This window comes from Nelumbo nucifera, chromosome 1 (assembly GCF_055504915.1).
Source record: "Nelumbo nucifera cultivar China Antique chromosome 1, China Antique-T2T, whole genome shotgun sequence".
Classification (NCBI taxonomy): Eukaryota; Viridiplantae; Streptophyta; class Magnoliopsida; order Proteales; family Nelumbonaceae; genus Nelumbo; species Nelumbo nucifera.
Genome location: NC_142649.1, coordinates 170042443 through 170057018, shown reverse-complemented (window position 1 = coordinate 170057018; position 14576 = coordinate 170042443). Strand labels below are relative to the sequence as shown.

The window sequence follows — 14576 nt, the reverse complement described above, 5'->3', positions numbered from 1 at the left end:
GTGTGAGCAACATAATTGCCGATTCATCCATTTCTTATTTGAATTTATTGATGGATGACTTGGCAATTTTAGTGAAAAGAAATTGAAGTAGATTGCTTCTGCACAGGATTATATTGATAGTATGGAAGGAGCAACATTGTCAGGCAGGCAAGCAGCAGCCTATATATGTGATTCTGGTGAAGCACTAACAGTAATGCGGAAGCACATCAGTACTAATGAAGCTCAAGAAATCACGGAAGCTGGCAAAATCACTGATGAGTTGAGTTTTGTCTGAGATTGCATTTCATTTGTCAGGCACCAAAAAAAATCTAATCAGATTACTTGGGAGACGGTGGGCACTAGCATTATTGGTATGGAATTTATTCTTGTAATTTGAGGTGTCCTTTTGTTCCCCGAGCTGTTCATTTTTCCAGCAAAATCAATGAAATTATATAGAAAATGTGTAATAAACTTATTTTCAGGCCTTCTCTGAAGGTCTGCTAATGTCAAAATGTATTATTCAGCAGCAAGTTATTTCCTGGGTCTATTTACCCTGCATTATGGGTCTTCTGTCTTGATTCTTCTGAATCAGATGAATCCTCTAGAAATGGGCTGCCATTTCAGGAATTGCTCTAAGTTCTCTCTCTCTCTCTCTCTCTCTCTCTCTCTCTCTAAACACAATCGGGTTGGTCGCAAGGTTCAAAGTATCGATAAGTATCAGGCCGTATCGGCCAATACATATTGTATTGGGGCTTCCCGATATGCCCCTACAGAGTTAGTTTATGAAGCAAAAACCACCTAAGAGAGGTTATTTGGAAATTGGGACATGGATTGAAACAGAGAAGGGCGAATGTGAGGCCTATTGGCAATACCTAGGAGAGCCTGCTACTGGTCAGTTGTGAGCAAGGTTCAAAGTATCGATACTGGGCGATACGTGTATCGGCCTGTATCAGTACTCTTTTTTTTTTATTTTTATTTTTTTTGAATCTGGTTCAGAGGGGCCGGTTTAAGACTGGATTACCCCCTGAACCACTTGCCGACCTGAAATAACCCCTGTAAGGGCGTATCCAGAAGGATCGATACTTTGAACCTTGGTTGTGAGGGGGAAAGTTGAGAGCTGATATTGCAATCATGAAATAATCTTATCCAACCATAGGTTTGTGATTTATCACGTCCAATTTACATCATTGATGCACCAAAAATTGTTAGTAAATCTTTCAGATTCTCTGAAGTGAGCAAGTATTTAAATTCATGCCCCATGGTTGGATTAAAAGAAGGTAATCTTTTCATGCCATTAAGCAAAAAAAAAAACAGTATTTTAGTTCTTTATGCTCAGTTTGGAAAGAGCACAAAACTATAAATACAAATATGTACGGTGCAAATACATACAAAATATGAGGTTTTGCACTCTACATATATTTGTACTGCTTCCAAACTGAGCCTTATAGAAGGGATATAAATCCAATGTATAGAAAGCATTTGAACAATTGTCTGTCATGGTGGGTCCCTCATCTGCAGATCCCACAGTGTTTTGGTTGTGTGCTGTATCAATATCATAACTGAAAGAAAACATTTCTGTTTTGTCATGCTTGATGTTAGAAGGATCTGAGGATGCTGTGGTTTCTCATTTCTGTCGAAAATCCATGAGCAATGACATCTCAGGTTTATGAAGCAAAAACCACCCTACGCATCTCTAGTCTTTAGTCTTTACATGCCCTGGGAAGTGTGCCAAGGAGATGAACAATTAGCTCTCGTGTACCACAGAATACAATACATCACTGCATGTACGCCTGCAGGCAGTGGAACAGGGGAGCCTACAGAAGTAGTGAAGCAACCACTTCTCCGTAATGTTTGTCCATGTCTGTGAAATTCACAGGAGATTCGAAGTCAGAACTCTGACGAACCTGGGCTTCCCCTAAAAGCCTAGGACACGGGTAGAGATGTTTTATCTACTTCCATCTCACTCTGACCTCCATTTCAGTCTTTGGATGTCGTTTTTTCTTGTACATGAATACCATAATTCACAGGTGGCAGTCCTTGATGCACAATCAAACAAATATTATTCTGCTCAATTCACCACAAACACCTTCTGGTTTTGGCACACTGAACACTTTATATGGTAAAATAAAAGGTTTTTTTAGGCTTAAAGCCTTTAATTCTTCACCGTTCACCTAACCTAGTACACTTTTTCTTAAGCCATCTTGAAAAACTTGAACCTTTTCTCTAGTCACTCCATATTCATCTCCTAAACCCATTTATTGAGATTACAACCCCAAACTTTTTTGTCCATGACCATTTAATAAAGCTAACTGCATCTTCCGAACTAAAGTGAAACCCCTGATAAAACAATTTTTTCATCAGTTTGTCATCAAAGTTTTCCTAGTTTTTAAAGCACTCCACCTATAGAATCTGTTCGACAAAATTCCCCAATCAGTTCCAAATCACTATGTTATGAGTTCTAACGAGAGAATGCCACTTCTGTTTTTTTCCCCTGGACCCCTAGCGTAGTTGATTTTCTTAAAGTGTCGGCACAACAGACAAGGGTTAAGGTGGTGGTTCAAATGGAACACCTGAAGTTCTCAATATTCCTGCAAAGCACGCAGTTAACCTACATCTGCTTACCAAAAAACAAAAACAAAAACTACATTTTATTCACATGATATAGTAAAGTTACTGGAGAACCTAAAGTAGGTTAGCTCCAGACTAGGAGTTGGTTCTCAATGGTCTTTTGGATACAAGGACAAGTGAGGGACTAGGCATTTCCAGGATGGACTGCCATCCCTTCAGACAATAATGCGCACTCTTTTGCTTTTCATCTGCTGCCTCTGATTATTGGATACTAGGCCCCTACATTGCTGCCTGCCTTTCCTTATCCAGTATTTACTGGACAAACAGCAAACTAGACAAAATGAAGTACTCTGGATCCAAATTGAATTTCTGCTAGCTTTAGATTTCCCTCACACCACCCATTCATAGCTATGATTTAACCTGATGAATAGTTGGTGGATAGGCCTACAGTGTTGTTTCTTGATCAGGATTGTTATAAAGACCAGGATTCATCTTTCATAAAGAGGGTGAGTGGGTGGGCCTCATTAACGATATTTTATCATTTATTATCTCAAAAGCTGGACAGTGATGAGTGCTCCTCGTGCTCCCCTGGAATAAAATTCCAAATTCTACGACTCCTATGCAGAGTCTACCGTCCTACCTAACTGGGCCTTTTTAATAGACTCCATGAAAGGATCCAACAAGAACAGTGCATGCGCGCATGGTTTTCTCTGTTAGGGTCTCTATTACACAATATTGTGGGCTACCTAATGATGAAGGTTTTTGAATTGGCTTCTAATCTCGTTTGCTCTGTCTGCACGCTGCAGGGTAGTCAGTCTGAAAGCGCCATAAATTTTATCTGGGTTGAAGTGAAAGTTCCATTTGATAAGATGTGAAAGTTCCATTTGATAAGATATAATGTTTAGCTTCATCTACTTGTTTGATTAGAGGGGGCCTTCTCCATCTACTGCCCCCCAGATCAGATGGCCACGCATCAACCTACAGACCCTTCGTGCTTCATATATGAATATGATGGTATATGCCGTTTGATCTATAGCTATTCTCTAGCTAGATCCTTCCTAGGTATATGCTCAATGGGTCGGATTCGTTGAGACCCGAATTGACCTGATCCCTTCGGTAATAAGTAATTACTACAGAGAAGCAGCAGCAGGAAACAGGGAATAAAGAGAAGTTCACTTTGAGTAATGTCACAGAACAACTGACACTGAATTGAGAGTAGAAAGCTGAATGAATGTACATAGATAGAGTAGTAGAAATCCTCCTTGAATTCAAAACTTGAGTAAGATAATTGACAAACCGCATGTGGTCGGATTCAAACCTTAATCACTCCTCCATGCGTACAAGAGCAGGGAGAAACCTCCACTCCCACTAGATCTTGTGGATGAAGAACAAGAACTCCTTCCTCCATCACTGCTCTCTTCTGCCCACTGTAAGACGCTTGAACACGACGGAGAAGGTGATAATGAGATCATAGACGAGGAGGAAGATGGCAAGCTTTTCTTCATCAATCTCTTCTCTGGACCTATCATTTCCGGCAACACACCGCCATCTCCCACCTGAAACAGAAACACTCCATGCCCACCACCATCTCTTCCAGACTCGGTTACCCAATTAAAAACATCCCAATAGAATTCCACTTCCGACCCGCCAACCACAATGCGCTCGTTCCCTCTGAATTTCCAGGCCAATCTCTTTACAACCAGGCTTATCTTACCATCCACTTTCACTCTCAACACTCCACCAGCGCATTCGATCCCGATTTCATGTTTCGACTCTGAAAACTGAGCTGTAGTAGTGTAACTCCGATGCCCAAACACGTGCTCACGACGGGACAGCAATGCAGGCTCCGCTGATGGACACACCCGGACAGCTCCAGTGCGGTGCAGTGCATCGTCTCGGAGGTCGCCCAGGAAGAATTCAATACGAGAGTTGCAGGCAATGGCAATGTAAAACCCTGAATCGGGCTCAGCCGAATTCTGGGAGTACACAGCACGAGTGAAGTCCCAGTAGAGCTTAACTCCGTGGCAGTGGTGGCGATGGCGGTTGAGGGAGATGGATTTTGAACCAGGTCGATTTCGGAAGAATGAGAAGGTTGATGGGTAGAGAGAAATAGTGATGGAGAATGAATCAGAGGCATGGATGGTTAAAGAGTGGGAAAAGAGAGTTTTTGACCAGATTAGCGTTAGGTAAGCAGGGGAATTAAAGAGTTGAGTCTGGTATACGCAAGTTATCAGGTTTTGTGGTACCTGGGTGTTGAGGGCGAGAATGTCTGGGTTGCTGAAGCAAGAAGGAATCATGATTTTTGTTTGTTACTTCTATTCACAGACTATAGCTTGAAAGGGTTTTGGGGAGGGGGAGTTTCAAGTTTAGAGTTCAGAAGGATGAGTTTGAACTCAGGGGATGTCTTAGGTTGGGTGGTGGTGGGTTGTCTGCTTTTGGATTTTTCATCATGGATTCTGAAAGAGAGAGGTTGGTGTTTGAGACTTGAGAGAGTGAGATTGAGATGTGGGAGTCGTGTTATGTGCAAGTGGTTTGCTCTTGTCGATATTTTGGTTTTGTGGGTTGTTTTCTTGGATTAGGGGAGGAGTGGTGGTGGGTGCCTTGGATCCCGAGTAACTGAATCATCAGATCATTCTGAATTGTTGATCATCAGCAAAAGGCTTTCTTGTGGTTGTGGGTTCGTTTTGGCTTGATTTGCGCCGTTGACAGATAAAGGAAAATCAAAGGGAAACTTTAGATTGGTTCTCTGTTTCTCTCTCTCTCGTATGACATATGTCACGGAGGTGAGCTGGGTTGCACTGGATTTGGTTACCTGACCCTTTTTCTAAGGATTAAATTTAGATTTTGGAGGCCTTTTTCTTGCTTTCTGAAAAGGGAGATGGGGCCTAGGAAAAGGTAGTAACTCACCCCACTTTTTGTAAGGAGCGTCGGAGTGTGGAGTGTTCTTTACTGTGAGACTGACTTTGGAGAGGTGAAGAATGACTAAACAGAATAAACAATGACAATCTAGGCAGTTGAGCACCCGGAGATTGAAGCGAAAGTGAACGGTCAATGCCGGAAGTTATAGACAGTAACTACTGCCCAGAACCAGAAGGGAATGACAATCCAAGCTGGAAGTCTGATCAAATTCTGGCTGGGTTGCATTATCCTACAGTCCTACTCCTAGCTTTATTTTATTTTTTTTTTGGGAAAACCAAGTGGATATGTCAGCTTGGACCAACAAGGCTCCAACCAAATTCTAATAGATGGTCGTGGTGGCGGGTAGGGCCAAGAATTGCCACCCCCATGTGGGACCCCATACTAGAGAACAATTTTGAAGTTTGAACATCTGGTTGTGATTCTTCCGGTTCTGACATTTGAGTATATGTATAAAGTCTGGATCTTCTACAGACTATAGGAGCGTCTACATCGCCAATGAGGACGTGATACATATGAAATGTGACGATATACAAATAAGGTTAAAAATATCGATATGTATATATGCTTTATAGAGGGTGTATTGAGGTTTTGACCGATTTAAGGGTAGATGATTTTTAACGGGCCCCTCTGAATCGAATTTGAAAAAAAAAAAAAAAAACTGCTGATACTGCCTATCGATATTTTGAACCTTTACATATAAGAATAATATATAGTCACCAAGTCATTGTTATGGCATAGATGGGCCACCACTTGGCTTGGTCTTTGTAGTTATACAAATTCACTTCCAACCCATTTAGAGGCAGCTGAAATAGCAGATCAACTCCTCTTTCACATGCATTGTGAGCTATCTCATGAGCTACATTATTACTTTGTTTACTTATATAACATATATTATATATATCAAAAAGCTTAGTAAGATGATCTGATCTCTGTACATCTTTTCGGCGCAAGAGCATTCTGTAATATTAGTATTTATAATATTTACTTGTGCCAAAGCATCAGAAAAGACAGTAATGGCTCTGATATGTCTTCTGAAGGCTTCTTTTTTTCGTGCTAGATTCTTCTTAAGGCATCCTGGAGCCCCAAAACCCAGAAGGCAATTACCGTATATGCATATGCTATTAGATTTTGGGGTAAAACATTGATATAACCTGAAAACAACCCAACCTAATCTGAAAATATAGAGTTGGGTAGGATAAAGATTCAGGGTCAGGGTTGAAAAAAACCAATTTGATACAAAATGAGATTTGGGTTAGGGTTAATACCTTGGGTAACGTGATCCAACCTGGACCCTAACTATTATTACCAAGGATTAGGTTCAAAATATCGGTGCACCGGCACCCTATACACCGGTAGTGGTGTATTGGGCAGTATCAATAAGCTTTTTTAATTATTTATTATTTTTTAAATCTGACTCAGAGGGCCAGTTTAAGGTCTGTCCATCCTCTAAACTGGTTGAGACCCCGAAACACCCCCTATATTCAGCTATGCATGGATGCACTGATACATGCATATTTTAAAATTTTCAAAACTTTATGATGATAGATCCCATACGGCCATCCCACACTGGGTTGGGTATCGGATAGCTCCATATTTAATCCTTTAATTTATACATTATTAATATATTCTTGCACATTATACATGTTCTTATTATGTATGTCTAAATTGTCTATATGACGGAAAGAGGAAGGATGATTTAGGATGGTCTATTTTAAACTATTAACTAGTGAATGACCCCATATTAAGTACGGGGAATCAGTAATGTTAAATTTACATTATGAAATCAATACCGTTAAATTTAAATTTATTGATATTTTAAATAATTATTAAAATTTTAAAAATAAATTTTCAATAATTATTAGAATGTGGGTAATTTTCTTTTGTTATAATACATAGAGGGTTAACGATTAAGTGAGATTGATAGAATATAGGCAGAAGTTGTTGTGGATAACCACTTTTGCATTTTTTGTATTTTTTTAGAAATGGACTGAAAATTGTGGTAGTGGGTTGCGGGCTTTAGCAGCAACTTCTCAAAAAACGCTACATATCTAGCTTTCCAAAAAAATGAGAAGGCAATATGTCTGAATGGTGAGGAACTGTAACCTAATAGTGGATTGTGGGTTTTAACAAGAATTTCTCAAAAATTGTCACGTGTCTAGCTTTCTAGAAAATGAGAATACCACTTACTTGAATGGTGGTAGTGGGCTGTGGGGTTTAATAGCAACTTCTCAGATAATGCCATGTGTCTAAATTTGAAAAAACCACATGTCTGAATGGTGGGGATTGTAGCCTGAAAGCCTTCTTTTAATATATACATATATATATTAGATACGATGCCTACCTATACTTTTTCATGAACGTGTGCTTTGTAACGTGTATTTGTACGTGTTTGTAAATTTTGTAGGTAACTCCAACCCGACCAACAAAATTTCATGACTGAGGTGCGCTAGGGTTGAGAACCTTGGGTTGAAGAAAGGTTTGGGGAAGGTTAGGATTGAGATTTTAACTTATCATATCTAGGCGTGCAAGCCGAGTTGCCAGATTTGAAGAATTTCAACTAAATCGCAAGAGTGGTAATACATTCTTCTAGCTTACTAATAAAGGATTTGTTTGTTTTTAATTTGCACATTCCATTCCATTGTGGAAAATGGAAAAGTAGAACTCGTCAACCCAGAAACTTGCATAACCAATTCCCCATTTTTGGGGATTACGAAATTCCTAGGAAGGTGGCTATTGTGATTCAGCAGGGAATCGGGCATGAGTGAAATTGATTTCTATTTCCTCTCAAAGATAAGATTAGATTGGTTGACAATGGAGAGGGAATTGTAGACAGTAGTTATTTGAATTTCTTGGAATTGGGCGAGAATTGAATCCAATTCCACTTTCGTTAGTGCAATTTGAATGCATTAGGAAAGTTCAAAGACATTTCAAGAATCAAACTTGCTGTGTTTCAAAATAAAGCTCATTTTACAGTGATCTGCTTAGCAAGAGGTGAACTATACATACATCAATCTTGAAGCAAAAGTTGTTTGCTGTTCTTTTTTTTTATTTTTTTAATGGTGTGATCAGTTCTAGAACACTGAAATCGGTTACAAGATTGTCCTAAAATAAGATAGAAAAGCTCTCTGACTATGAATTAGAAAAACATATATCCATGCCATTGGTTGGCCTCAAAGACAAGCATATCTTGTACATGAAACATTGAAACTCAAGATCAAATTGTCATCTCCCAATTTTCTTTTTTTTTGGATAATAATTGTCACCTCCCAATCTAGTCAAACATACCGGGGAGTGGTCTTACTGCCATGAATGCATCCACCATCTGAAATAGAGGAGCAGAAGAAAGAGAGCATGAAGATTGAATGAGATATACGTTCATCTGGAAAAATAAAGCACATCTACAATAAGAAGTATAAAGAGGAAAAGGGGGACTTAAATAGGCACATCCCACTTTAGATAAAGGGGGCACACCCCTAATAATTATTCAAATGGTACATTTGTAAAAGACAATGGCAGCCCTCTGTATTGACTTCAATCCTTACAAATACTATAGTGCTTTCTTTGTCTTCTCACCAGGACTGTGCCCAGTTTATCGAAAAGGGGAAGTGTCGAATCACTGTTCCAAAAATAACACCCATCTATTTACGCTTACAGAGGAAGCATGGAAAGTGTGTAAATATGTGTATATATACTCGATACATATCCAAGATAAGTCATTTGATTGAATGCTAATTTTTTTTCTACTTTTTTTAAATATAAGTGGTAATAAACAAAAACTTCATAAATGACAATAATTTGTAATGCCAAGGGGAGGTGTCTGTTTAACCTCTAGTACTAAATACAATACCCCCCAAAGCATCTCCAGTCCCAATTGCAAACAATACAAGATTCATAAGCCAAAATCAATGCTGAGGGGGAGGGGGTATAAATCTGATGTCAACAAAGAAAGTTGTCCTGTGTAGCTTATCTAGGCTTCATAATTATCTTAGTTAGGATTTCCTAACTTTGTCAGACAAGGAAACCAGATTCAACTTCAAGGTATAAGGCTGTAATTAGGTCAGACTTAGATTGGACCCAGCTGCATCCCAGTGGCTTTTTTTCTGGATAAAGGATTTCATTTCAAAAAAGAAGGGGAAGGATGCACATGAGAAGATGTACAATCAGAGAGGATTTAACTATAACAAGATCTAATGCCCCATCAAGAAACAAGCAAACTATTTGCACGATACAAAAAAGTACTTCCTGAACCAAATTTAGCTAGAGAATCTGTCGATTGGTTTAATTCCCTTGTAATCCATCTAAAGATGCAGCTAAGAGAAGCTGAAAGCTCCTGGATTTCATGAAAGAAATGAACGAGCCTCCAAGGATCAATCCCTTGATTGCTGGTCCAACCAATCGCATTCCTAGAATCACCCTCCATGAGGATAGATGCGGCCTGGATTGAAATGGCAATCTGATACTCCACTAACAGGGCATGAGTCTCAGCTTCTGAGGCATCCATAGCAAAAATGGGAGCACTAAAATTCCACTGCATGCTCCCATCAGCTTTCAACATGATTCCCCCAATACCAGCAGCTGAGGGAAACTCCTGGGAATTGCTAAAGCTCCCATCAAATTGTAAAATAAAACCACTCTTAGGTCTTGGAACAAGGGGAGAGTTGAGCTGGGGATCGAAGTGTGAAGAATGAATAATTGCCATCAGGTTCCTGTCCAAATCTGCATAACTGATACCATTGAAGGCCTTGATAATCAGCATCCAAGAATTAATCAAAGACATGATGTGATTTCTCAGACTGTCCAAAAAAGAGCATCTGTTCTCAAAGATTCTTTTGTTACACTCTTCCCAAATGTTTCAGTGTTTCGCATGATAGCATGAACCACTGTTTTCCAGTAAAGGTTTCCCCTCTTCCCCGAGCTGGATCTGCTGACCACAACACATTGCTGGCCACATTCACTCAGCCACACATGGGGAACATCTCTTGTAATTTATATTGCCAATATTCCCAACATGCGGTTGAGTGAACATGGCCAGCAGATCTGGACTCCTCTTCCCCAGCTTGTTGCCCTTCCATTGAGAGAGAACTTGCAGATTAAGTTGGGTGGGGTTCAATGGAAGCTACCTTCTTGAACCAAATCAAGAAAGATATTCCCACATACTGCAAGCAACCTTGCAATTTATAAGGTGGCCATAAGATTCACCAACTTGATAGCACATTATGCAAATACGAGGAGAGAGAAAAGATGTCCTTTCCTTTTCCTTTGGATAACACCAATAGGTGTTTATCTGACTACAAGCTGCCTCCCATACAAAAAAGGAAGTTCTAGGGGGCTGAAGAGAGCCATATCCTTTTAAAATGGGAAAGAAAAGGGTGTAGAACCAGAAATCAGCCTATGAAAATATGATGTTGTGAAAGAACTACCCATTAGGAGCCAGGAACTAAATCAACTTATCCAGAATAGAGGGACAGACGTAGACATCCGAAAGCAGCAAAGAAGAGAGGCTTGCGAAGATTTTTAACTTCACATGAAAGTGAAAATAATTTAAACTTGGATCTATGGCTGTTTGTGAAGATTTAACAATGTTTACAGTTTACAATATTATATAGTTTTTACAAAACTTTGATAGTGGACTTCTGACATCTCTGATATGTTTCCTATTGTTTAAGCAACCAGCATTTTCATCAAAGTTGACTATTTGAACCTTTCACCAACCAAACCCTGCTTTAATATTTTAGATTCCACCTCAAGAGGAGTTTGAATCTGAACTTGGTCATCAATTCATTCATAGACATCCCTGAAAAGTCATCCTCTCAGAGACAAATCAAAGTTGTACTGGAAACAGGAACAAATTTCTGACATGACAAATTTAGGATATGACCATTACTACAGGTGGTTAGCCACCCCGCAAGTTTTGAAAATAGTAATAATAATAGCAATTCTGAATCACCTAATATTAAAGTAGGTAATATCTAGATATATTTTAAAGCATTTTCTTTCAACTCGCAAAAGGAATATAATGGGTGCTTGGTTAATGCCCATAAGCCTATGAGCACACATAACTAAATAAACAGAAATCAAAGCTTGTAATTTGATAACAACCTAATTCTAGGTGCACTCAGACTAAATCAAATTTAAAATGATCTAGTGATGCAATCAAGCTTTGGAGTAAAACCTTGCTTCAACTTCTCTTGTACTGGAGATCGAAAAACATAATTAAAGCATTTACATCCCTATTAACATCTGAATATCTGATATGTATCAAACATATTTCAGGAAGAGGGAAGAAAAGGAAAAGAATGAAAATGACCAAGTTAACCATGGAAAGATTAAGGGGCCGTTTGGCATGTCTTTTTGGGAAGATCTTCTGGTAGCTCTGACAGTAGTTTGGCTACCGTGCATCTTTCCATGTCTTTCCGTGCAAGAATAAAGTGAGAAAGACATGAAAAGCTCCATTTGGAGCTTCCCGAAATCAGCCCAAAATGGGCTTCTCGCGTCTTTTCGGAGCACCGAATTTTGGTGGCTAGATCTGTTATGAACCAAACGGAAAAAGAACATAGCGTGGTCTGCCCGGCTTGTAAATAGCCGAAAGACCGCACAGAAAGACACGCCAAATGAGGCCTAAGAAAGCCTACTTGATCACAATTTCTCATGGTTCAAAGAAAACAAATTAAACCCCCTCTACAGTGAGATCAAGTATTCGAAAATAAGGTAAGCCTACTCCTACATAGAGTTTTTATTTATTTATTTATTTATTTGATCAATAACTATGAGATTTTATGAAATATGAGCAAAATTACAATGATACAAACAGGCTATAACATCACAGTCCAAACATGAAAAAAGACACCACAGCCCTATTCATTGACAAGGCTACTGGCTTGTTGATAAATGTACTTTTTTCACGTGTAGTTTAGTAGTTCATTTCACTTTCTTTCCCCTTTGAGTATCAATTGAGTTTCTGACATGAAACTCCCCAATGAAGATATATATGTGTGTGTGTGTGTGTGTGTGTGTGTGTGCATATATATATATATATATATATATATGAATGGCAATTACCAAAAATATTTTTTTTATCAATAACAATGAAATTTTATTTTATTAAAGATTGAGAGAATCAGAATTACAAAGGAGGGAACTAAAGAATCTTAACTCCCAACTACCCAAGGTACATCCTGACCATGAAGCAATTACAATTACAATTACAAAACAGCCCAAAATATAGTGTTTTTATTTACCCCCTCCCTGCCTAGCTAGACCATATGCCAATGCATTTGCACTTCTCTTTATCCATGTACAATGAATTTCCATGTCCTTGGTGAGCCACTTGAACTTCCTCTTTTCATTGCTGTATTTCCAGAGCATAGAACTGTCATCTCTTAGCCAATTCACCACAATTTCAGAATCACCTTCTATAATCACATTTTTAATATTCATTTCCTTGACCCTTTGTATCCCTTCAATAGCTCCTAGGATCTCAGCCCTCAAAGAATCTCCTACCCCAATCAGACCAGAGTACATGGTTAACAAATTCCCTGTTTCATCCCTTATTACTCCCCCTACTCCGGAAGGCCCTGGATTGCCTATGCTGCTACCATCAAAATTCAGTTTGGTAAACCCATGAAGTGGAGGTGTCCAGCAAGAGTTTTAAGTTCTTTCTACTTGAGCCTGATTCTGCAATCTCCTTCCAGCTCCTTATCATCTCATCAACTGAGAACACTGTAAACAATTCCAATGTTCTCAACCAATGTATCATCCTAATGTGGATAGTCTCCAAGATTTCTTCCAGACTTTTCTCCTTATTTGAGAATATCCTTAAGTTTCTCTCCTCCCAAACAGTCCAGCATACCGCACCCCTACCACATCTCCACATGATCTTGGCCTTTTTGGTTGGCCAGTTAGGCATGGAAGTAAATAAGCTTTGCACATTCAAAGGGGGAGTCCACCTGCACCCAAACAAAGAAGTAAACCATTCCCAAATAACTTTAACAAACTTACAGGAAATTAGTAAATGGTATCCAAACTCACCATCGGATTTACAGAGAACACACCAATGAGGAGACAAACAAATATTAGGTCTTTTTCTTCGGGGTAGATCCCCTGTATTAACTCTTTCCAGAAAGGCTTCCCAACAGAAACTCCCAACCTTTGGAGGTATAGGTCGACACCATACATCTTTAACAGGGAAAGACGATCCAACAAGAGGAGAGGGTAACAGTGCTTTAAAGAAAGAGGCACAAGTGTAGGAACCCAAGGGAGTGAGTGTCCATATTTTGCTATCTGGCTTTGATGGCTCAATGAAGACCCCTTCAAGAATGGAAAGTAAGGCTAAAGTATAGGCTAACTCTGTGTCCCTAACATCTCTTCTCAAACTCAAGTTCCACCCAAACCCAGAAGGTGAATTAGAAGGAACAAGAAAGGAGGAGACTGGTTCATTTTTAAGAGTAGAAATAGCAAAAAGGCTTGGAAATTGATCTTTTTAATGAGGAATCCCCAACCCAAACATGTCCCCAAAACTTAATGAGGTTACTTGAGTACAAGTCATACCTGATCCATGGAGAGAACAAGGGCAAGATGGCTTGAATAGCTTTCCAAGGAGAAGCTCTTGTAGTCCTAGCTAGAATCCCAATATCCCATCCATTATCTGCCAGCCCATGTATACTTCCCACTATCTTAACCCACAATCTTTCTTTCTCCAATGAGAATCTCCACAGCCATTTCCCTAGTAATGCTAGGTTCCTAGTCCTAATGTTCCCAATCCCCAAACCTCCCTCCTTTTTACCCCTACATACCATCTCCCACCTAACCCTATGATCCTTCTTCTCCTCCCCCGACTCCCAAAGAAAAACTCTCATTAGTTTTTCCAGCCTACTAGCCACCTTAGCTGGAATCTTAAAGACTGACAAAAGATAAACAGGAAGGTTAGCCAGAGTAGACCTTATTAAGGTGATTCTCCCTCCAAGAGACAAACAATTTTTCTTCTAGTTGGCAAGTCTCTTTTCAAACCTCTCCACAACAGGGGCCCAAAAATCACCTTTTTGAGGATTATCCCCCAAAGGTAAAACAAGGTAATTTAAGGGCCAATTAGAAACTACACATCCCAACATGTC

The 14576-nt window shown here is 39.4% G+C and overlaps 3 protein-coding genes across 8 annotated transcripts in view; 1 reads left to right on the top strand and 2 right to left on the bottom strand.

The window, feature by feature from the left end:
* The window catches only part of ZDS (zeta-carotene desaturase), a 63669-nt gene extending 63145 nt beyond the window's left edge, over positions 1 to 524 (top strand). For 2 of the 3 annotated variants that reach the window (XM_010257720.3, XM_088895204.1), the window contains one exon: positions 107 to 524. In XM_010257720.3, the coding sequence (XP_010256022.1) occupies positions 107 to 274 (168 nt within the window). In that variant the 3' untranslated portion in view covers positions 275 to 524. The remainder of the gene's footprint in view (positions 1 to 106) is intronic. The other variant, XM_088895205.1, reaches the window with a different exon arrangement.
* Positions 525 to 3866: 3342 nt separating this feature from the next.
* Positions 3867 to 4844, bottom strand: LOC104596525 (uncharacterized). The gene has a single exon (XM_010257722.3). The coding sequence runs from the start codon at positions 4842 to 4844 to the stop codon at positions 3867 to 3869; it is 978 nt and encodes a 325-aa protein (XP_010256024.1).
* Positions 4845 to 8479: 3635 nt separating this feature from the next.
* The window catches only part of LOC104596526 (Nucleotidylyl transferase superfamily protein), a 42415-nt gene continuing 36318 nt past the window's right edge, over positions 8480 to 14576 (bottom strand). For 3 of the 4 annotated variants that reach the window (XM_010257724.3, XM_088895203.1, XM_088895201.1), the window contains exon 13: positions 8480 to 8788. In XM_010257724.3, the coding sequence (XP_010256026.1) occupies positions 8738 to 8788 (51 nt within the window). In that variant the 3' untranslated portion in view covers positions 8480 to 8737. Of the gene's footprint in view, positions 8789 to 9063; positions 9083 to 14576 lie in introns of those variants that run through there. The other variant, XM_088895202.1, reaches the window with a different exon arrangement.

What these genes read in the sequence shown, in the direction of transcription:
- LOC104596525 (XM_010257722.3), bottom strand. Translation starts at nt 4,844, where the DNA reads ATGATTCCTTCTTGCTTCAGCAACCCAGACATTCTCGCCCTCAACACC.